Genomic DNA, 24,576 nt, shown 5'->3' with positions numbered 1-24,576 from the left:
AAAACGTATTAGCTGTGAGTGGTGGCGTGCACCTGTGGTCCCAGCCACTTGGGAGGCTGAAATGGAAGGATCACTCAAGCCTCAGAGGCTGAGGCTGCAGAGCCATAATGGTGTGTTACTGCACTGCAGGTTGGGTGTCACAGCGAGACCTGTCTCTAAGAAATAAATAAAGAAAAATAATTAAAAATATTAAAACAGTATGTAGGCAAATTCTACATGTTTATCCAATCTGAGTCTTTCAACTGGCAAGTTTAGTTCACTTAACATTTGTTCTAAATTGATTGATTTCTGCCATTTTATTCTGGGCTTTCATTTTCCCATGGTTTCTATTTACTTTTTTCCCACTTCCTGGTTTTTATTGGTTTGAAAGTTAAGATATCCTATTTATGTTCTGCAGTGGAATCTTTTGAATATACAAAACCTTATTAATCAATTTATCTGCCATAATCACAATCTTGGAATGCTTAGGTTTGAACAGCTTTTAGTTTGTTACTGCTTTTTGCAAAATAAAACCATTAAAAGCCAGAACCTATTTCATAGAGCTTGATGGTACCACAAACCTGTATCTTAATATTCTCAGTTAATCAGGTTATACTGTGGAGCATCTAGCTGTAAGAAAAAGAAAAACCAGTTCTGTCTGCTTTTACCAGTTACACGCTGCAAATGCTCAACAGACACATGTGGCTACAGCAAGAATCTGGGGAGACAACTGCTGTTGTTTTTGCTGAAAAGTATATTTTGTTCTCTTGGATTACTGAATTATTGGTTGTTTTTTTTCTTCAGTCCTCTGAATATATTGTTCTTTTGTCTGCTAAACTCAGTAGCTGCAACTAGGGAATATATGCTGTCAGTCTAACTGGTGTTCTTTTGTAAACACTTAATCTTGAGCAACCTTTGGTTGCTTCTCTGTCTTTGATATCAGAATGTGTCTGGGTGTGTGTGTGTGTGTGTGTGTGTGTGTGTGCATACATATATATACATACATATATATTTTTTTGAGACAGAGTCTCACTCTGTTACCTAGGCTGCAGTGCAGTGGCATGATCTCGGCTCACTGCAACCTCCACCTCCTGGGTTCAAGCGATTCTCCTGCCTCAGGCTCCTGAGTAGCAGGAATTACAGGTGCCCGCCACCAGGCTCAGCTAATTTTTGTATTTTTAGTAGAGATGGGGTTTCACCATGTTGGCCAGACTGGTCTCGAACTCGTGACCTCAAGGGATCTGCCTGCCTAAGCCTCCCAAAGTGCTGGGATTACAGGTGTGAGCCACAGCGTCCGGCTATATTTCTATGTTTTATGCTTGGAGACCATTCTATTGTTTAAATCTGAGATTTATGTCTTTTATGGATTCTGGAAAATTCCCAGTCTGATATCAACTCTTCAAATATTGCCTTTCTACAAATCTGCTTTATCATTCTGAAATTCTTATCCATCAAATGATAGATTTATAATTCTAATCACTCTGTCGTATTTCCATTTCGTCCTTTGTTTTTGATACATTCTGGATTTCCTCAGATATCTCTTCTAGCTCACCAATTCTCTTTTCAGCTATTACCAATTAACTGTTGAATCCAAGTAGAGAGTGTCTTTTAATTAAAATTTTAATTTCTATTAGTTCTACTCAGCTATTTTTCAAATCTTCCTTTTTTTTTTTTACAGCATTTATTCTTTTTTACTCTTTTACTGTTTGAGACAGGGTCTCACTCTATCACCCAGGCTGGAGTGCAGTGGCGTGATCATGGCTCACTGCAGCCTCAACCTCCCAGGCTCAGGTGATTCTCCCACCTCAGCCTCCCAGGTCCGCCTGGCTAATTTTTTGTATTTTTTATAGAGACGGGGTTTCGCCATGTTGCTCATGCTGGTCTGGAACTCCTGGGCTCAAGTAATCTGCCTGCCTTGGCCTCCCAAAGTAGTGGGATTAGAAGTGTGAGCCACTATGCCTGGCAGCATTTTATTCTTTTCTTTTTGAGACAGAGTTTCACTCTTGTTGCCCAGGCTAGAGTGCAGTGGCGTGATCTTGGCTCACTGAAACCTCCGCCTCCCGGGTTCAAACGATTCTCCTGACTCAGTTTCTCCCGAGTAGCTGGGATTACAGGCATCTGCCACTATGCCAGGATAATTTTTTGTATTTTTAGTAGAGACGGGGTTTCACCATGTTGGGCAGGCTGGTCTCGAACTCTTCACCTCAGGTGATCCACCCACCTCGGCCTCCCAAAATGCTGGGATTTCAGGTGTGAGCCACCGCACAGGGCCTTTATTCTTTTTTCACATTTGCTGTTCTTTCTTTTTACTTTATTTTATAATCTGTATTTTGTATTTACATCTATTAGAGTCTCTAGCTTCCATGAACTAAAGTCTTTGGGAAGGGTTGTATAATCCTGCTGTTTGTTGTATGCCACCTTTCATTCACTGCAAAGTATTTCCTTGTATATTTAGTAATTCTAGACCATGAGACATGTTTGATATTCCTGGGTAACCTGGGCTAAGAATGTATGTTGCCAGAAGGGATCTACATTTGCTTCTGCCAGATGCCCTAGAGTAATCACCAGCTGATGATTAATTTTATGTTAATTTCTTGACCTGGGTAAGAATGAATGGTCTTCACCAAATGAATGGTACAACTTGAACCTTAAATGAAGGAAGACCCATGGTTATTTTTCAGGTAGACATCTTCCTTCTAACCCAAAGCCCAGATTTATTTATTTTTTATTTTTTTAATTGAGACGGAGTCTTGCTCTGTCTCCTAGGCTGGAGTGAAGTGGGGCCATCTAGGCTTACTGCAACCTTCGCTGTCTGGGTTCAAGTGATTCTCCTGCCTAGCCTCCTGAGTAGCTGGGACTACAGGTGCATACCACCACATCTGGCTAATTTTTTTGTATTTTTAGTAGAGATGGGGGTTTTGCCATCTTGGCCAGGCTGGTCTTGAACTCCTGACCTCAGGTGATCCACCCGCCTCAGCCTCCCAAAGTGCTGGGATTACAGGCGTGAGCCACCACACGTGGCCAAGACTTCTCATTTTTAATATATATATTTTTCCAATGTATACCTCAGGCTTTCTAGTAATGACCCCTGTAACATTTGAAAACAATACTTGTAAAGAGACACAATGAGCCTGCAGCTCGTGCATGGTACTATCAGAAGGGATAGGAAGAAGCATATCACAGGCCTGCGTTATAAGCACTCCAGCCTGGGCGACAGAGCAACACTCCATCTCAAAAAAAAAAAAAAAAAAAAAAAGAGATAGGCTGGGCATGGTGGCTCACACCTGTAATCCCAGCACTTTGGGAGGCCGAGGCAGGTGGATCATGAGGTCAGGTGTTTGAGACCAGCCTGGTCAATATGGTGAAACCCTGTCTCCACTAAAAATACAAAAATTAGCTGGGTGTGGTGGTGGTGCATGCCTGTAGTACCAGCTACTCGGGAGGCTGAGGCAGAAAAATTGCTTGAACTCAGGAGGCAGAGGTTGCAGAGAGCTGAGATCACGCCACTGCACTCCAGTCTGGGCAACAGAGCGAGATCCATCTCAAAAAAAAAAAAAAAACAAAAGAAAAGAGAACCTGGATGACACTGATGTCCCTAGGATTCTTTCACTAATAAGATCATTTGTTGAGTCTAGGATGGAGACACAGTCTATGATATTTGGTATTTGTAAATACCTAACAAAATACCTTACTTTCATGATGGCCTTTTAAGATAAATAGGTCATATCAGTGGTTTAAATGATTTAGCCAAGGTTGTAGTTAGTAAAATGGCAAAGCCCGGAATAGAATTCTTATCTGCAAACTAAATTCCATGCCAAAAGAGTGTTGCCATGGCAAAGCCACCCTCAGGGAAATATTCTGCAGCTTTTGTATCTAGAAATCATTTGTAAGTTTCGAAAAGGAATGACTAAATAGGAGGCATAAAAATCTAATCCAAAGCTTCCCAAGTAGTTGTTTGATTCAGGTATGGCACAACAAAGAGTACGTTGGCACATTAACTCATGCTTTAGACTTCCACTGTCCAGTACAGCAGGTGCAGCACATACAGCCATGTAAATTCAAATAAATTAAATTAAATAAACTAAAAAGAAGTGTTCTTCATTTGCATTAGCCACATTTCAGGCTACTATATTAGACAGTGCTGACACAGAACTGTCAATTTCCCTGATTGCAAAGTTTTAGTCGATAGCACTGCTCTAGAATATGGACTGATGAAGTAATTTTATTGTTACAGTAGACTGGAAAGAACATTGGCCTTGAAGCCTGAAAGACCTACTCTTGAATTCTGCATCTGTCACTTATTACCTTTGCGAATCCTGAGCAGGTTCCTAAACAACTCTGAGCCTCTTGTTTTCTCAACCTGTAAGCTGAGGATCAGAAATAAGGTGCTAGAAATATCACTGTTACTCAATAACTCCAGAACTTATAACCTCCCCATTCTTCATTGTAGTTCCACTGCAGTCTTGTGGCTGCCAAAGGCCCTTGCACAGAATAAAAATACACTCTTCCCAAAAGATTCAAGAGGTTGGACATGGTGGCTCATGCTAGCACTTTGGGAGGCCGAGGCGGGAGGACTGCTTGAACCCAGGAATTCAAGACCAGCCTGGGCAACACGGTGAGACCTTGTCTTTTGAAAACAACCACCACCACCACCAGCACCACCACCACCACCACCACAACCACTTCCCCACAAAGATTTAAGAGAATCACCAAGCCTAAGCCTTTAGTGAATGTAAGAATTTTATCTGTAAGATTTTATCTTTTTCTTGAGGGGTAGGGTGGGTGTAGGCTGGCATGTTTTATAAAGAAAAACTCATAAAAATAAATAAAACAACTTAGAACTGAAAAAAAGTTATGGTTCACTGTTCTAGTACATTAACTCCAAAAATTAATTTGAATGAAGGAAGTTGGATATGAAGGTGTAACTTGAGTTAAATGGGTCAGGTGTCTTGGTGGTATTTCCCAAGAGAATGGCAAAAGAGCAGTTACAGAATCAGGTATAATTACCTGTATGCATAATCAGATACTAACTTTTTATTTAAAGAACAAATCCCTAAACAACTTAATAGCTTGCTGACCTGACAAGACTATTTTCCACTTTTAAGACTAGGTAGGTAAAACACACACTCAAGAGAGGTCTTAACACGCACAAAATCATTTTCTGTTGTCTTATCACTTCTCTCCAATAAAGCTATTCCTTTAAATAATTTCCCTAATGAAATGACCTGGTTAAGTGAGTTTTCTGTTCAACTAAGAAAACTTTTGTTTCAATCAGTTAAGAATTTTCTAAAGTAAAATGCATGAGTTCACTTTCTCCCTAAGAATGTTCTAGCTAACATAATAAATACTCCTGATGATTTTAGGTCTCATTAAAACAATTCAACCTATGATACTACATTGGAGTTAAAGTTACAAAATACTGACATTTTAAGGCTGATCCCAGGTTATTCTCTGGATATCTGCTTGACTTTTAGAAAATAAAACCTAGTATTAGCTTGTTTTCTTATAATTTGCCTTCATTTCTTACACACATGAACTGTAAAAATAAAATTCCAGACGACTGAAGCTCTGATTAGTTAGCTTCTAGTTATTCACGGTTCAATTATATTTGTGTTATGTCACACTTTCAATTTCACAGGACTTGTGAAAAAAATACAATACAATTCATCTCAGGTTTATGCTAAATGGTAACTGGGTCCAGATAACTTTCCCTACTGACTACTTTAATAATCAAACCACTTAGGAGTGATGGCTAGATTAAGTTTCCAGGTAGTAAAGAAAAGAATTAAGCCTATTTCACTTAAAAAAAAAACTGGATCTGTATTTCTTTGGAGAATTTCTCCCACCCTCTTTTCATTTTTTGAGACAGGATCTTGCTCTGTTGCCCAGGCTGGAGTGCAGTGGCGCGATCACAGCTCACTGCAGCCTCAATGACCTCCTGGGTTCAAGCGACTCTCCCACCTCAACCTCCTGGGTAGCTGGGACTACAAGTGTGTGACACCACACCTGGCTAATTTTTCTATTTTTTTGTGGAGATGGGGTTTTGACATGTTGCCCAGGCTGGTCTCGAATTTCTGGGCTCAAGCAATCTGCTTGCCTCGGTCTCCCAAAGTCCTGGGATTACAGGCGTGAGCCACTGTGCCCAGCTGAATTTTCCCTTTAATGGAATATTCAGTCCAAAGAAAAGAGCAATCTGAAATAATTATACTGTTAACATTAGTTTAAATAAATCCATCTGAACTTACAGGTATTACAAAGCATGTCTAATATGTCCACAGAATTTAAAATCTGAGAGGTAATTACCTGGACAAATAGTTTACTGAGAAGTCAAAAGACAGAAACTGTTTCACTTATACTTAAAAGTGTGCTACGGAAAAGAACTTGGGGGTTTCTAGCTTTAAAATAGGCCTTGTTACTTCTCATTCAGGGAATTAAGAGGTATATAATTTCTAGTAACCCTTTTCTATTTTATACTGAAGACATCCCCCAAGACCAATTACTTCTCAGCCAAGTGAAATTCAAACACATTAACTTTTACTTTTTAAGTTAGAACCAACATTTCTCCAACTATATCCTTAGATGATAATTAGAGCACAATTGTTACCATAACCAGTTTTGATATCCCTATAGTCAATGTAGAACAAACTGTCCTCAAACACCCATACCTTCAATATCCATATCAACATACTGGAATCAAGTACACTTTTTAGTACTGTAGTTTCTCGGAAGGGCTAATCTAGCTTTGCTGACTGCATCCAATTATTATTAGAGGCTGTAAAAATGCCTGAAAGAACCCTCGACTAAAAAGCAGAAGAGTTATAATCCTAACTCTCCAACAGAGTAATAGTTTTGCATCTCTGAGTCTCAGTTGACTTAACTGCCTGCCTACAGCACATAGGTTACTGTATCGTTAACATTAAAGCACCATAGCTCTTGGCTCAGTGCTGGTAACCAGTAGACACTCAATTAAATAAACATAGAAAAACCCTACTTAGAAACATATTCAGACAAAATAAAGTAGAAAAAGTAATAAATATCTTTAAAAAAAAACCCCACCACCACTATTCTGGGCAAAAATAATACTTTCTTTGTGGAAAGAATTATCTGTATCTGCTCCCATCCTGTGTGTCCCAAACTAAGTTCTGCTGCTCAGGGATGTGGGCAGCTGATAGTCCACAGCCGCAAAAAAACATAAGGCATAAACCTTATTTTAATAAACCAACAACACAAATGTAGTGCTAGTAAATGAAATAGTAAACTAAATTATATACAAAAGAATGTTCTAGTTTCAGAGCCCAATTTATTTATTTTTTGGAACAGAGTCTCACTCTGTTGCCCAGGCTGGAGTGCAATGGCGCTATCTCGGCTCACTGCAACTTCTACCTGCCAGGTTCAAGTGATTACAGGCACCCACCACCAAGTCCGGCTAATTTTTTTCTGTATTTTTAGTAGAGACGAGGTTTCACCATGTTGGCCTGGGCGCCCTCCTCGGTCTCCCAAAGTGCTGGGATTACAGGCATGAGACACCACGTCTGGTCTCAGAGCCCAGTTTAAAATGTTTGATCTTTCTAACAGACTCATTTATAATCATAAAATATAGTCCATATTTTGTTTTGTAATTTGAAGCTTCCTAAATAATGGAGTGATAGAAACTAAAGTCACTCAATTTTAAATGTAATAACTATAATAAAACAGATATACTCACAGCTTGCATTTCTATACAGAAGAAATGGTTCATGGAGCTGAAATTCCAAATCTTTATTCACTGGTTCAACTAGATTGTGCATATTTAGTCGATTCACAATGGTAAAACCATGGTAAGGGGAAGCTGACCTTAGATTTAATAGAAAAAAAAAGTATGCAGTTACCATTTAATCTGTAGAAATGTTATCTACTATGTGCTTTATTTTCATTTCAGAAAAGAGTACGTTAGAACATACAATATTATCAGCACTTACACCTGTAAACAAAACATTTAAGTCAGATCATACTCTTCCTCTGATGAGAAGTCTCCAAAGACAGTCTTTCAGAGTAAAGGTCAAAGTCCTTACTGAGGCCACCAAGGCCCCACCTGATGTATTCCCCCTCTGACTTCATTTCCTATGGCTCTTCCCCACCTCCTCCTCTCCAGCCACACTGGGCTCCTTGCCACTCTCTCTGCACGTGTGCTTCTACCTAAAGACCTCTTCCTGGATTACTGCCCCAGAAGCTGCACAGCTATCTCATCTCCTGCAAGCCTTTGTTCAGATGTCATCTTTTTCATGAGGCCTACCTGAACTACCCTTTTTAATGTTCCCAAGCTCAATACCTCTAATCTTCCTCTTTTATCCATACCACTTATTTTTAATATTTATTGTCCTCCCCCAACTAGGATGTAAGCCCCCTGCAAATGGAGCTTCTGTCTTATTTTTTTCACACATACATCCCAAGATAGACACACAGTTGCTGAATGAAATATCATTCAATTGGATTGGCTATAATGGCTGCCCATCATTACAATAATGGTTTTTCTTGCACCAAATAGATCTTTACATAGTGCTCCTGAGTTAGACAGAAAATGCCTTGAATCCTACAATAGGAAACATCCTTGGTTCCTGTATCAGAGGGATTCGGTATATGATCCCTTACTCTTCACATGTACCTAACATTTCATAGTTTTTCATTTGTTTCTCTACAATATACATGGGGTGTTAACAGAACACTATTCTACAGACTAGAAGACAAGCTTTGAATGATTAAGGCCTGTGCCTGAGGTCACACAAATAACGAGTTACAAATAATGTAATTAGGATTCAGTTTCAGGTTTTTTGACTCCAAATCCAAGCTTTTACTATATGAAGTAGTCTCTGCAAAGTGATAGTCTGACATCCTGGTATACCTTTATCCAAGGTACACAAAATAGTCTCACATTTTCCAAACACAGTTTCTTGCGTCTCATTTAATCAGAATCAGTACCATATTAGACTCCGTGAATTGTATTAAATCCAGCCACCACTACACTAAATCTCCTACTTTCTACCATCAGTGCCTCTGTATGATAACAATAAAGCCAGTAAAGTACTTTTTCCAAATAGAAACTAAGGTTCTAACAACAGAGTTTCTAGAGATTTATATTGCTAATGAAGAGTAATGAAGGGAGTGAGGGTAAAGATCCCTCCTATTTATTTATCTGTTTATTTATTTTATGAGAGTCTCACTCTGTCGCCCAGGCTGCAGTGCAGTGGTTTGACCTCGGCTCACTGTAAGCTCTACCTCCTGGGTTCACGCTATTCTCCTGCCTCAGCCTCCCGAGTAGCTGGGACTATAGGCACCCACGATCACGCCCAGCTAATTTTTTTGTATTTTTAGTAGAGATGGGTTTTCACCGTGTTAGCTAGGATGGTCTCGATCTCCTGACCTCGTGATTGCCTGCCTCGGCCTCCCAAAGTGCTGGGATTACAGGCGTAAGCCACCACGCCTGGCCAATCCCTTTCTTTTTAAAAGGAGAAAGATGAATAGCAGCGAACAAACAAAGTGTCTAAGAAAGAAGAGCTTGGTGTACAAATATCAAAGAACTACACTTAAAAGAAGAAAAAAAAATGAATGCATTTAGATAAGATCTCAAGGCTTTGTATCAAAATTTAAAAGAGTATTTGACAAATTATTTTAAATTGGCATCAATGAAGAAAGGCAATCCTTAAAAAGAAACTCAATACAAAAAAAAAAGGGAAAAGACCAGATATCAGTAATAACTCCTGTTGACTCAAGCTTTAGAAAACAAGGCAAGGAACCTGCCCCTGTCAGAGTAAGACCTTAGAGGAATCCAGGAAAACAAGCACCCCATGACTATCATATACTGTCAGTTGTCTTTAGGCCCCAAAAGCTGCCTAACAAAAAAGTTGCAATTTGCAAACCAATCTTAAAGATAATGAATTTTTGAATAAGTTAAAAATAAAAAATATGCCATTATGAATAATCCAAGCTTTCTAAAGAACTCTCAAACAAGATACTGTACAAAATCTAGAACTTCTGGGGGTTGGGAAAGAGGACAGAACCAGTCATAAAAGACAACCACCCATGCAGTAATGAAACAACAGAGGGATCGACCTCCCAATAACATTATTTTACAGAGCTAGTCTATGTATTCTTTTCCCCAAATATATATCTTTTTTTTTTGTTTCTAATATGGGGGTAGGGAGAGAGAGGCAGGTATCTGTTTTAGACTCAATCATTATTATTTTGAAATTGCTTTGCTAGACTGTTAATATAAATTCTAGTTCAGTTTATTCTGAATCACAGAAAGGCTCAGAGAAAAGAAAGAATCTGGTTAAGATTTCACAGCTAGGGAAAGATGAAAACTTGAAAGGGACTAGCAGGAAGGTTCCAAAGACAAATGTACAACAGAATTGAACCGTTTGACATTGTTCACCATCAGACTGTTAAAAACAAATACACATATTTTAAAAACTTACCTTCGATATACAAATAAGGTCCCTTCTATATCAGTTTTCTCCTATGAAAGACAATGAGTCCATTAGTTTTTTTTCCCCATAATCAGACCCCAAATAGTCCCAATGGAGAAGTAATGCTTCACGTTTAAGATCAACTTGTTTTATTTATTATAAAATTAACCACTTTCAAACAAAGTCTCCCTCTCATTACACAAATTGTGGTTACCATTTCTAATGTATGCTTTCAGTGCTGATGCATACATAAGCATATGCAATGTTTAATCCAGCAACATATCTGTATCTGCAGCATTTTCCTTTTTTAATTAGTAAAGGAAAAAATCATAGAATAAACCTTCACTTTTTATAGCTAAAATGTTTTAGCCAGATTTCTTAACTTCAAGGGTAAGGTCCTGTATACTGCAATTTCTTCTCTTTTAAAGTTTATCCAAGTTAATTTTAAAAAAGGAAAGGAATGAAATTTTTCTATAGGATACTTTATTTCATCACTGGGGAGTTTTCATACATTTTCACAACTAGCAAAATTTGTGGTTAAGAATTCCTACCAAACAAAACCAGCTTGTCATCTTTAGAACTTGAAGAATCATGAATACTGAAAGTATACCCTGCCTCAGTGTAATTATTAGAGGCCTTTACCATAGGTCATTTTCTGTGACAAGAGTATTCAGGTTTTAAACACAGTTCAATGTTTTTTAAAAAATAAATAAGCTTATTAGTCTGCAATTTACAGCCTACAATGGACCTAAATATTTTACTGTAATCAACACATTATTAACATTTCAAATGTTAGTCATATATTGAATGTGTTGGGATTAAAAAATTTAGAAAATTGATCATCTTAATTTCTTCCAGAAGTACCATCCTAGCTTAAATATTATTTTCCTTCCTAAGGATTCAGAGGCTTTTTCTTACCTTTAAAATGTTAGGTTATTACTATAAGAAATTGGTAATCAACTGTCTTACAGTAAAAGAAAACTTGCCCACCAGAAAACAACATGCAAAGTTACAACTCACTGTAAAATAACAACAAAGAGAGAAAAGATTTTTGTTATGCTCTATGTGCCAGGATCCAAATAAATAGTAGCAGCTTATTTTTCAATTCAGGTTATTATCGCTTGTATTTCATATTTAAAACAGAACTCCACAATGTAAAATTTTAAAATATTGAAAGCCTTTGTGAAAAACTAGAAAAACTCTTTAGCAAAAAGTCCTAGCCCCGTCTTCACCCTTTGTCTGCAATCCATATTTCACAAATTTATATATATGCCAAGAAAAGAAAAAAGATTCATAAAATTTCAAACTAAGGCAATGTCTAAAATAGCTACATTTAAAAAACAATCTACAATTTTATTCCTTGTGGCTTCCCATACCTCCTTCTCTTCCAGGAGGCAAAGATAAACAACGTGATTATAAAAACTCTCTTCATCTGAATTAACTGTTCATAAATGCCAAATGATTTTCGATAAACTACTAATAAAAATAATCTACACATCTGTATTATAGGGTAAACGACATACTACAGTCATCTTCCAGAGTTGTTAGTTTAAGGATTTCAAATCTTATTGAAATGTGAACTCCAGTCATCAGTGAATTCAATCCAACAAATATTTACATATTATTTTCTAAGTGTAAAGCCTGTAACCGAATGAATTAATTAGGAAGGGTCAATTACAAGACAGTGGGAAATTATGCTAGTTGTTTTTAAACAACTAACAAAGCTTCAAGCAGGGGCTAACAAGAATCAGTGAACAGACTGAACGTAACTTTTCGGACCCTTTCCAGTGCACGAAAGCCAGAAAGTACTGAGTCTGAGGGGAACATTCAGAGATGACATCACCAGCATCATAGGTGGAACAAAACACATTTACAGGGTCTCTCTTGTTTGTACAAAGGTCTTCGGGGATCCAGTGAACATGGAAGCCCTTTTCCTAAGTGCCTTGAAATCTTTTCCGAAACTGTAGTTCGATTAAAGCCGGACCCACCGCACTCCCCCTTCCAAGAATCGAAACTAATTGGATTTTAAGCTTTAAATCCAAATGACCTCTGCGAAAGGGGCTCTCATTTACGTATGCCAGGGGAGAGGAGGAGTGTTTATTTTATAGACAATGTACATGTAATTTATCTAATAACCCGCAAAGCCTCAAGCTCAAGCTTTCAGGCACCCTTTTGACCCCACCGGTCTCATAACTCCCAATGTATCTGCAAAGAAGGCAGGTCGCCCACGTCCCCAGACCCGACGCCAAGGGACTGATCCTGCTCCAATCCTCCCCTCCACTGGCTTTTCCTTGGGATGTCTCGAGCCACTTCTCTCACTCCTATCCCCCAATCCCAGGTGGACCCGACACCCCTCAGGCTCTGGCTCGGCTCTTCGCCAGTCCCTGGCCCCGTCTTCACCTCCCTGGCCTCTTGCTGTGCCCCCCACCCCACAGCAACCCGCGCGGCCCCTTTAAGAGACCGCAGCGGCCGGGCGGTCGTCCTTAGAGCCAGGCGGCACTCACCCACTGGTTGGCCTTGGGGCAGAAGGTGTACAGAGCAACCTGGCCCGTGAGGTCTGCGATGCTGGTGATGTAGGGGTCGTGTTGCTTCAGGGCCGCCAAGCTCATCTCCTGCCCAGCTCGACTCAGCGCCTCCATCTTGAATCCCGGAGCCTAGCCCCTCTGGCGGGGGCGGAGTCGCGGACAGGAAAGTGCCATCGAGGCAAGGTTCCCCCATCTGCGTCAGTCCCCTCAACTTCCGCCTCTACGTGGGCCTCGCGGCAGGGCGGTACGTTAGCCATTCTGGTCCGCCACGCGCACGCACCGGGCGCCGGGTTCCGGCGTTGTCAGAGTCCACGGCCCTACGATGTGGGGCGGTGTCCACGGCTGCGCAGTGGAGCTTGCAGGCTGGCGCCCCGGCGCTTCCTTTCCCTGACCTAAAACGACTGGGTCCTGGGATCTAACCTCTAGCTCGCTTGCCCAGCTCTTTCTAGGCAAAGGCAGGAGACCGCCGAAGTGCGGGCCTCGCGGTTCTCTGTCTGGCAGGGTCCGGGGCCACAGAAGGGAAACACCTCTGTGGAATGTGGAAATGCAGGACTCTACTGGGCCCGTTTAGAAAGCACAGAAAAGCATGGAAGAAAGGGAGAGGTGAGAAGCCTAGAAAATTACCCTAGATCTTAGGTATGGATATATCGACCTAAAAGAAAGATGGGGCAAAGTTAATGCAAGCAGAATTTCTTTGGGCCAAGCTTGAGGATTGCAACCCAGGAGCATAGATTCAAGTTGCCCTGAATATACACTGATTAGCAGAAGGTACAAGTGGATTTTTTTTCTTTTTCTGTATTTCTTTCCTTTTTTTTTTTTTTTGAGACGGAGTTTCGCTCTTAGCGCCCAGGCTGGAATGCAGTGGCGCGATCTCGACTCACTGCAACCTCCGCCTCCAAGATTCAAGCGATTCTCCTGTCTCAGCGTCCCGAGTAGCTGGGATTACAGGGGCGCACCACCATGTCCTGATAATTTTTGTTTTTAGTAGAGACGGGATTGCGCCATGTTGGCCAGGCTAGTCTCGAACTCCTGACCTCAGGTGATCCACCCGCCTCGGCCTTCCAAAGTGCTGAGATTACGGGCTTGAGCCACCGCGCCCGGCCCTTTTCTTTTTTCCTTTTTGAAACGGAGTCTCGCTCTGTGGCCCAGGCAGGAGTGCAGTGGCGCAATCTCAAGCTCACTACAACTTTTGCCTCCAGGTTTCAAGCAATTCTCCTGCCTCAGCCTCCCACTTAGCTGGGATTACAGGCGCCCGCCACCACACCTGGCTAATTTTTTCTTTCTTTTCTTTTTCTTTTTTCTTTCTTTTTTTTTTTTTTTAGTAGAAATGGGGTTTCATGACGTTGGCCAGGCAGGGCTTGAACTCCTGACCTCAGGTGATCCGCCCACTTCAGCCTCCCAAAGTGCTCTTTTCTTTTTTTGAAATGGAGTTTTGCTCTGTTGCCCAGACTGGAGTGCAGTGGTGCGATCTCAGCTCACTGCAATCTCTGCCTCCCGAGTTTAAGTGATTCTCTTGCGTCAGCCTCTAGAGTAGCTGGGATTACAGGCGCCCGCCACCACGCCCAGCTAATTTTTGTATTGTTTTAGTAGAGATGAGGTTTCACCACATTGGCCAGGCTGATTTTGAACTCCTGACCTCAGGTGATCTGCCCTCCTCGGCCTCCCAAAGTGCTGGGATTACAGGCGTGAGCCACCGCGACTGACTCACATAAATATTTTTGTCCAGTCCTGGGAAGAGTCCATGAAGGGTTTAATTTGTCTTGCTTCATTTAAAGCATTAAGCGGATCACTCATTCCTTTGGTAAATATCTGTTGAGCATTTTAAAGCATTTGAAAGAGTCAGGTACTAGCTAACAAGTAAAACAAATCATGGAGACTATAGGGAGTTCTATCCCCACCAGACTTCTTAAAAAGCAACATTTCTTTCATTAAAAAGGGCATGGATGCCGGGTGTGGTGACTTATGCCTCTAATCCCAGCACATTGGGAGGCTGAGGTGGGCAGATCGCCTGAGGTCAGGAGTTCAAGACCTGCCTGGCCAATATGATGAAACCCTGTCTCTACTGAAAATACAAAAATTAGCCGGGCGTGGTGGTGCACACCTATATAGTCCCAGCTACTTGGGAGGCTGAGACAGGAGAATTGCTTGAACCTGGGAGGCGGAGGTTGCAGTGAGCCAAGATGACACCATTGCACTCCAGCCTGGGCGACAGAGCAAGACTTAACAACAACAACAACAACAACAAAAAGGGCATGATAGCCGGGTGTGTTGGCTCACGCCTGTAATCCCAACACTCTGGGAGGCTTAGCAAGGTAGATCCCTTGAGGTCAGAAGTTGGAGACCAGCCTGGCCAACATGGTGAAACCCCATCTATACTAAAAATACAAAAATTAGCCAGGCACGGTGGCACATGCCTGTAATCCCAGCTACTCAGGAAGCTGAGGCGGAGGTTGCAGTGAGGCAAGATTGCACCACTACACTCCAGAGCTTGGGCAACAGAGGGAGAAATTCCATCTAGAAAAAAAAGTGGGGCATGGTGGCATGTACCTATAAGTCCCAGCTATTTGGTAGGCTGAGATGGGGATCACTTGAGGTCAGGAGTTCAAGACCAGCCTGAGCAACATAGCAAGACCACGTCTGGAAAGAAAAAAAAAATTGACATCCCCAACAGAATTGAAAATTTTTGTAAGATAAAACCATATTTTCAAGAAAATAACACTGAATATTTGTATTGCCTATTATTTTACATCCCAAGAACACTGTTTTTTGTGATTGTGTCACTGAGAAGAGTCAAACTCTGTAAAATAGTTGAAGAAATTTATTCTGATCCAACTATGAGTGACCATAGCCCTTGACACAGCTCTCAGGAGATCCTGAGAACATGTGCCCAAGGTGGATGGGGCACAGCCTGGTTTTATACATTTTTGGGAGACATGAGACATCAAATACATTTAAGATGTATATTGGTTCTGTCCAGAAAGGTGGAACAACCTGAATTGTGTGCCAGCCAGCACACCTGGCTAATTTAATTTTTTTTTTTTTTTTTGTAGAGATGGGGTCTGGCTCTGTTGCCCAGGCTGGTCTCAAACTCCTGGCCTCAACCAATCCTCTGGCCTGGATCTCCCAAAGTGTCACTGATAAAATGAGTTTTTTTCCCCACTGTGTATCAGTCACAAAGAAAGAACATCCCATTGAAAAAGGCAGTCAGGTTTTATTCATTTGCCAGGGAATGGAGAAGGTGCGCCGTTCCACTGAAAGCATCTTTTCTTGAAGAATAAAAGGCAAGAGGTTTATTGCCTTTATTCCTATGGGGCAGGAAAGGAATGTTAGTATGTGCAGGGTGGGACTCTAGACACGCAGGCTCAATTCATAAACATGCATCTTCATACATTATATGTACACAAAATGGCAGAGATTTTCTTTTAGGGAAGGGAATTTTAGCATTATAATGAGATGTTCATGATCTAAAGGCACCTAGGGTTTGCCTGTCCCCTTTTGTGCTAGTTTTGTGGCGTCTTATCTTCCTCTGGCATCTGGTCAGGGGTCAAGAAGCTCTGGCGCCATCTGGTTTCTTTAAGCAGCAGTGCCTATAGATAAAAGGGCCAAAGAAAAACAATAAGAAAAAGGAGGCTGGGCGTGGTGGCTCACACCTGTAATCCCAGCACTTTGGGAGGCCGAGGTGGGTGAGTCACGAGGTCAGGAGATCGAGACCATCCTGGCTAACATGGTGAAACCCCGTCTCTACTAAACATAAAAAATTAGCCAGGCGTGGTGGCGGGCGCCTGTAGTCCCAGCTACTCGGGAGGCTGAGGCAGGAGAATGGCATGAACCCAGGAGGCAGAGCTTGCAGTGAGCCGAGATCACGCCACTGCACTCCAGCCTGGGTGACAGTGAGACTCCATCCCCCCACCCCCACCCCTACCCCACCCCCAAAAAAGGAACTTTCCCAGTTATTTCATCAGGGCTGTCCTGGTTAACAAAAATGCTGAGATTACAGGCATGAGCCACCATGCCCAGCCCCCTTGTTTGTTAATGAAAAGAAAAATTTAGATTCTTTGCAGAATCATGTAAGCATGTACAAATGTGGACAGAGACACAGGGATCGTTCGTTCACTCTTAAGTCAGTATTTATTGAACTCCTAATTGTGAGCTGGTGGCCCCTTGGGAGCATCTCACTCTGTTTAAGACATTCCTGGCTCTGGGGGAAAAAAGAAAGTAGGACAGTGCAAGGAAACAGGGATGATGCTAGAGACATTTCTCTTTGAAATCCAGAGGACAGAGCCGCTAACTGGCTGGGAAAGTCTAGGAGGGCTTCCTGAAGGAGATGATGTTCAAATTGGTGTTCCAGGGATGACTGGGAGTTCAGGGGAAAAAGGTAAGGCCTCTGGTTCATTTCACAGCTCAGTGGTGAGGTAGAGAAGATGTGGTCATCCTCATTTGACAGATGATTTAATTGAAACCTGTGGGGAGAAATCACTGGCTCAAAATTCCACACTAGTCATGGAGGACCCAGTATTAGAATCTAGGGACTCCTATGTTCTACCCTGGAATCCTTTCCTACACAACCCAGATGCCTTTCTTCCTTCCAGTGGCTGCAGGTAAGAGCCCTGTTCCTCTCTACCTACCTTCAATCTGTTTTAAAAATCTGCACCCTAATTTTTAAAAATCTGCGCTTTAATGTTTAAAAAACATACATTCATCTGGTACAAAATTCAAAAGGCACACTTGAAACTGAATTTAGTTTTTTTTCTTACATAGATTTCCTAAAATAATCTAAGACATTTCATTTTAATTTACTATTTTTGATTGAGCAGGGCTAGGCTAGTAAAGAACACCAAGTTATTTTAGGGAGTTTTCATATTTGGAATAGAAAATCACTCCGGGCCAGGTGTGATGGCTCACGCCTGTAATCCCAGCACTTTGGGAGGCCGAGGCGGGCGGATCACAAGGTCAGGAGATCGAGAACATCCTGGCTAACATGGTGAAACCCCATCTCTGCTAAAAATACAAAAAATTAGCCGGGCATGGTGGCGGGCGCTGTAGTCCCAGCTACTCGGGAGGCTGAGGCAGGAGAATGGCATGAATCCAGGAGGTGGAGCTTGCAGTGAGCCGAGGTTGCGCCACTGCACTCCAGCCTGGGCAACAGAGTGAGACTCCATCTCAAAACAAAGAAACAAACAAACAAAATCAAAAAAAGAATCACTCCGAAACACATATTTGACTCCGTCTCAAAACAAACAAAAACAAACAAACAAAAAGAACAAAAAAGGAAAATCACTCCAAAACACATATTTGCATGCTCCTAAACATGCTCTGATGCCCCATATAGCTCTTAAGACATATTAAAGATAATGGGAATATTTTGGACTTGAAATTCATCTTCATTTGTCGTGAGGCCTAATTTTGCCTTGTATTTGTGAATCAAACCTTAAGACCTTTCTTGTGTCTTTACACAATAGACTCTGAGAGGGCAGAGATGGCATGTTAGTCTTATTAAGGTCCCCAGTACCTAGCTCAGCTCCTGGCATAGAGTAGACTCTCAATAAATATTCGTGATTGAATGTCCTCTTGAAACCCAACTACTTCAAGGCCACACACAAGACTTCTAGGAAGGAGGGGAGGAAGCTGAGTGACAGAGGTGGGAAAGAGGCTCTATTCTACACACAGTAACCTACAGTCACTTTGTAATCGCCCACTGTGTTCTTCCTGCCTGCTGCACAGACAAAACCAATTTACTGAGATCATGGTATTACAGTAAAGAAAGAGGTGTTTTTTTGTTTTTTTGAGATGGAGTCTCGCTCTTTTGCCCAGGCTGGAGTGCAGTGGCATGATCTAGGCTCACTGCAACCTCCACCCCCGGGTTCAGGCGATTCTTTTGCCTCAGCCTCCTGGGTAGCTGGGACTACAGGTGCGTGCCACCACACCCAAGTAATTTTTGTATTTTTAGTAGAGACATGGTTTCACCATATTGGCCAGGCTGGTCTCAAACTCCTGACCTCTTGATCTGCCCTCCTGGGCTTCCCAAAGTTCTGGGATTACAGGCATGAGCCACCACGCCTGGCCGAGAAAGAATTTTATAAATGCAGAGCTAGCCAAATGGAAGGCTTAGAGTTATTATTCAAATTAGTCTTCCTGAGAACTCAGAGGTTAGGGTTTTTGCGGATAATTTGGTGGGTAGTGGGCTAGGGAATGCTACTGATTGGTTGGTGATGGAATCATAGGGGTGTGGAAAACTGTCCTCATGCACTGTGTCTGCCTCTGAATGGGGGCCACAGGACCAGTTGAGTCATGAGTCACGGGTCCAGATGGGGTCACTCAGTTGCCAGAATGCAAAGTCTGAAAAAATATCTCAAAAGACCAATCTTAGGGTCTATGACAGTGATGTTATCTATAGGAGCAATGGAGGAAGTCACAAATCTTGTGACCTCTGGCCACCTGACTCCTGAGCAGTAAGGGATTATAGAAACTATGCCTGCATTTTAACAGAATTCAGGTCCCTCCCCTAATCCTAGTCTCATGGCCTTTCGTTAGTTTTACAAAGGTGGCTTCAGTCCCTGAGCAAGGAGGGGGTTGGTTTTAGGGAGAGATTATTATCATGCCTGCTTCCAAGTTAAACTATAAACTAAATTGCTCTCATGGTTACCTTGGTCTGTGCCCAGAAATGAGCGAGAACAGCCAGCCTGTGAGGCTAGAAGGAAGATGGGGTCAGCCATGCTAGACTTTTGTCAGTGTCAGAAACTTTGCAATGGTGGTTTCAACTTTTGAGGTGTGTTCCATGTATGTCAACTTGTGTGTGTGTGTGTGTGAGAAATTGGGTCTTGCTATATTTCCCAATATAGCTATATTTGCTTGCTATATTTCTCAGGAGTTGAGGCTGGCCTCAAACTCCTGGGCGCAAGCATTCCTCCTGCCTCAGCTTCCCAACTAGCTGGGCGTACAGGTGCATACCACCATGCTTGGCCTTTTTTTTTGTTTTTTGAGATGGAGTTTCACTCTTGTTGCCCAGGCTGGAGTGCAATGGCATGATCTCAGCTCACAGCAACCTCTGCCTCCAGGTTCAAGCGATTCTCCTGCTTCAGCCTCCCGAGTAGCTGGGATTACAGGCATGTGCCACCATGCCTGGCTAATTTTGTATTTTTAGTGGAGACAGGGTTTCTCTATGTTGGTCAAGCTGGTCTTGAACTCCCGACCTCAGATGATCCACCTGCCTCAGCCTCACAAAGTGCTGGGATTACAGGTGTGAGCCACCATGCCCGACCTGGCCTATTTTTTTAAAAATTAAAAATAATTTTAAAAAATGGGCAGGGCGCAGTGGCTCACACCTGTAATCCCAAAACTTTGGGAGGCCGAGGTGGGCGAATCATGAGGTCAGGAGATCGAGACTATCCTGGCTAACACGGTGAAACCCAGTCTCTTCTAAAAACACAAAAAATTAGCCAGACGTGGTGGCCGGCACCTGTAGTCCCAGCTACTCGGGAGGCTGAGGCAGGAGAATGGCGTGAACCCGGGAGGCGGAGCTTGCAGTGAGCTGAAATCGCTCCACTGCACTCCAGCCTGGGCGACAGAGTGAGACTCTGTCTCAAAAAAAAAAAAGAAAGAAAACCTAAAACCCAATCAATCCAATCCCTCCTCTCCCCCACTTGGAGTGTCTTTGTGATAAAAAAAAAATCAAACTTGCCACTTTACATCATGGGACCTAAGGGAAAGGCACTGGAAATCAAGTTGGGAAATCAGCCCTTCAGTTCCTAACCTACCAGCTGTGTAACTTTTTCAATTAGTCGCAGGCTTTCCATTTCTCCAGTGTAAAATCCAAAGCCTTTAGCGGGTCCAGGAGATACTGTTTGGTCTGCCCTCCTGCTGTCTATTTCCGTTTTCTGAGAATTGTCCTCTTAATTATTTCACACTAGCCCACTGGCCACCTTGCTGTTCTATATATTACAGAAGAAAAAAATTACAACAAATTTAGTTTAAAGATCTAATTGGCTTTCATTTGTCATTCTTGCATTGGGTATATAAAATATAATCATTATTCCAATGAGCTGATCAGAGGAGCTTGGCTTTACAGGCAGAGAAGGGCTGAAGAAAGCAGAAACAGGAAACAAAAAGCAGATTGGTCACTTCAAAGTTACTTTCCTTATAGGGTTAGAACAGAGACATTTCCTTATGCCAGCTCAGATAAACTAGGGCCCTTCTGATTGGTTGCTGTGACTCTCCTGTTTTTGGAAAATGGGCCCTTTTCAGAGTTCAGTTGGATTATGTCACTTAGCACAAGTGACTCCATTATGGTTTTGTCTGGTCTGCTGGGGCCTAGTGCAGGAGGCTAGTCCAAAATAATGGCCTCCCATACACTTCATTTAACGATGTCAAATCAGTCTTGTCTCAGGTCCTTTGTCCTTGTTGTTCCCCTTTTCTGAAACATTCTTCTTTCTGTTATTTCTTAGATATCCTTATGACTCGTTTCCTTCACTTTCTTCATAGCACTTATCTGCAAGTTGTAGTTATTTATGTGTGGTCTGTCTCATTCATTTGATGAAGGTAGGAATCATGTCTGTCTCTTTGACCATCATATTCCCAGTGCCTGGCAGAGGCAAGGCCTAACATACATATCTCTTGAATTAATTGGAATGTTAGGGTGCTCTCTCTTCATCTATCACATAAATCTTACAGAAGGGATGGTGGTTTGAACTCCACCTCTAACAAAGCATTTGTTTCTCATGAGTGCTAATTAAATAATAATGCCTGATTTACTTGTATTAATATATTCTCATTCTGAGGCTTAATGCTTCCTGAAGCAAACATAATGTTTTTAGTGTAGCCTAGAACAATCTTTAGCACCTTTTCAATCTTACAAGTTTCTCCATTTCAATTCTCTTCTTCTCTCCCCACATTTCCCCTCTTCTCTGCCCTCCTTTACCTCTCCCTCTCCCCACTCTTTCCCTTTCCTCTCTCTCTCTCTCTGATTTTTAAAATTAATTCTGGAAGTATCTGCTTATTCCTGTTCGCCTTTTTTGGGCCAGGAAACTAAAGCTAACTAATTTTCTCAAGGTCATGTAATGATTCATCTGCTGAGTTAGGATTAGCACCTTCTAGCCTTGGCTTCCAGGTGGATCACGTATCTTGCTACTTTGCTGCCTGGCAGGCTCTTAAATTACACTGGCTACACGTGAGTGAAACTTGTTATCCTTGTGCTGCTGTTTCACCACCGATATTTATTTTTCATGATTGATCCAAAAAATTGTGGACTTACTGTAAAATTCATTTCCAGGTCCTTACCAGATATTTGGGACAGTAATGCTTTCTTTTGGTTTCTCAGAAAGGTCTCAGAACTTTGTATTTTAAAATGATACTTTATGAAAGTATTTTTAAAGGTGCTTGATGTTCTCTAGAATTACACTTCTGAGATGTGAACAAGGCTAGTCTGTCAGTTCTGGAGCAGAAATGCTTTCAACTAGAAAGGAAGAAATAACTGTTCCATTTGGAGTAGTGCACCTAGAATATAAGAAGGTGGGACTAGACAGCCTTTAGTTCATCCTTTTATTACCAGACAAGACTGTATGTAACATAGTGTTTTTATGATGTTGGTAGGTAGAAAGTATTATGTTTTTTTACTGTTACTTAACCCAATGTAATGTTTCAAATAGCAATAGCACAGCAGTGGAATAAACAATAGCAATATAGTCAACGGATACACTACTTACCCATGAAGCTCAAAGTACTTCCTAGGTATACGTATTCACAAGCTCTCAAAACAGATATTGGATGTACATAAATTGTTGCCCATTTGCAGATGAAGGAGTTCAGAGGTAGGAGGAGATTAGCTGATTTGTCGGTGGCAGAGCTCTTTTGGGTTCACCAACAATCCTTTGATCCTTTCCCATTGTATTGGGCACACAGCTAGGCTTCATTTCCCAAGCGCCTTTGCATTAGGCATGGCTCTATGACCCAATTCTGGTAAGCGGAATAGTAGTGGAAAAGCTGTGTGTGCCATCTGCAGGCCCAGGCTTGAAGGAGCATGTTGCCCCTCCACACTTTCTTATCCCCTTTCTGTTGACTGGGTGCGGCAATGGTGAGACGGTAAGGAACCGCAGAGCCAGGACTGGAAAGAGCTTGGACCTTGAAGCACCACACTGAGGAGTGTTGCCCGATGACCAGACTATCCTTCTCAGACTGTTATGTGAATGAGAAGCAGAGCCTGTTGACTTTAAGAGATGATGAACTTTGGGGTCTCTGTTACCTCGGTGAAACCTATCTCAGTTAAGTACACGGCTCTGGATTGTTTAGGAAGTCAGCAATAAAACTTCAGCCTTCAGAAATAGAATTAAAATTAAGCACATGATTTATCAGAACACACTGCTTAGTGCTTTGACAATAAGTCAAGATTTTAAAAGAACTCCAGGCATAGCTCTGCATTTACAATCAGTTAGAGGCACAGATTTGCAGATTCACAAAGTGGCCAAAGACCAAAAATGTTTTTGTCTATACCATTAGGCAATTGATTTTGCAATTGCATCATGAAGTAATCTGCCTAGCCCAAATGGGAGGTTGTCATTTAAAATGCACTTTTCCATGAGAGTTCCACAAATATGCTCAGAGTTCCTTTAATCCTGCCTTTCTTTTCCCCTCAGGCATACTAAAATACAAGTATTTCTTTAACCAACAAAATAAGAAGAGTTTGATTAAAGGTATCTGTCCACTTTTTCAATTCTGAACACTGCAAGCTTCTTTGTTGTTTCTGAAGTACCAACAGAACCTATAGACTCTTTCTGTTCCTGGATGCTTTCTGTATCTTCCCAGTTGCAGTTCTAGGGTACTTCTAATCTTATATTACCATTATTCATTCACAAATATTTATTTATCTGGCAAAGTTAACACAGTAATAATAATAATAATTCTTTTTAGAGATGGGGGTCTTGCTATGTTGCCCAGGCTGGAATGCAGTGGTGATTCACAGGTGTGATCATAGTGCATTGCAGCCTCCAACTCCTGGGCTCAAGTGATCCTCCTGCCTCAGACTCCCAAGTAGCTAGAAATACAGGTGTATGCCAACATGCCTGGTTCATAATGATTTTTACATATGCATTTAATAAGTTTTTTTTTTTTGAGATGGAGTCTCACTCTGTTGCTGAGGTTGGAGTGCAGTGGCACCGTGTTGGCTCACTGAAACCTGCATCTCCTGGGTTCAAGCAATTCTCCTGCCTCAGTCTCCCAAGTAGGTGGGATTACAGGCACCCACCACCACGTCTGGCTAGTTTTTATATTTTTAGTAGAGACAGGGTTTCACCATGTTTGCCAGGCTGGTCTTGAACTCCTGACCTCAGGTGATCCACCCACCTCGGCCTCCCAAAGTGCTGGGATTACAGGCGTGAGCCACCGTGCCCGGCCTCATTTGATAAGTTTTAGTTCCCTTGGATCTGAAATTTGATTGTTTGACGACCAGGACATGCTGATAAGCTGTTGAACTCCTACGGATCAAATTTGCACAGAAACACCCATAGGAATGAATTATTGATCTTCATTGTATCCTCCCACTTTGAGGTAAAACCACAGTGTTACATAGTTAAAGGGTTCAGTTGCTTCCTATTTTTTCAATTGCATGCTGTCTTAATTTAGGTCTCCAACATGTGCTCTAC

The 24,576-nt window shown here is 41.8% G+C and overlaps 1 protein-coding gene across 2 annotated transcripts in view; it reads right to left on the bottom strand.

Moving 5' to 3' along the window:
• The window catches only part of DCP1A (decapping mRNA 1A), a 58,963-nt gene extending 45,793 nt beyond the window's left edge, over positions 1-13,170 (bottom strand). For both annotated transcript variants that reach the window (XM_023189531.2, XM_023189532.2), the window contains exons 1-3: positions 12,926-13,170; positions 10,431-10,471; positions 7,685-7,812 (exon numbers count right to left, since the gene is read on the bottom strand). In XM_023189531.2, the coding sequence (XP_023045299.1) occupies positions 7,685-7,812; positions 10,431-10,471; positions 12,926-13,060 (304 nt within the window). In that variant the 5' untranslated portion in view covers positions 13,061-13,170. The remainder of the gene's footprint in view (positions 1-7,684; positions 7,813-10,430; positions 10,472-12,925) is intronic.
• Positions 13,171-24,576: the final 11,406 nt, after the last annotated feature.

The sequence above is a fragment of the Piliocolobus tephrosceles genome, chromosome 2 (genome assembly GCF_002776525.5).
Source record: "Piliocolobus tephrosceles isolate RC106 chromosome 2, ASM277652v3, whole genome shotgun sequence".
Lineage (NCBI taxonomy): Eukaryota > Metazoa > Chordata > Mammalia > Primates > Cercopithecidae > Piliocolobus > Piliocolobus tephrosceles.
Note: the sequence above shows the minus strand (reverse complement) of the source record. Positions and strands in the feature narration are given on the sequence as shown.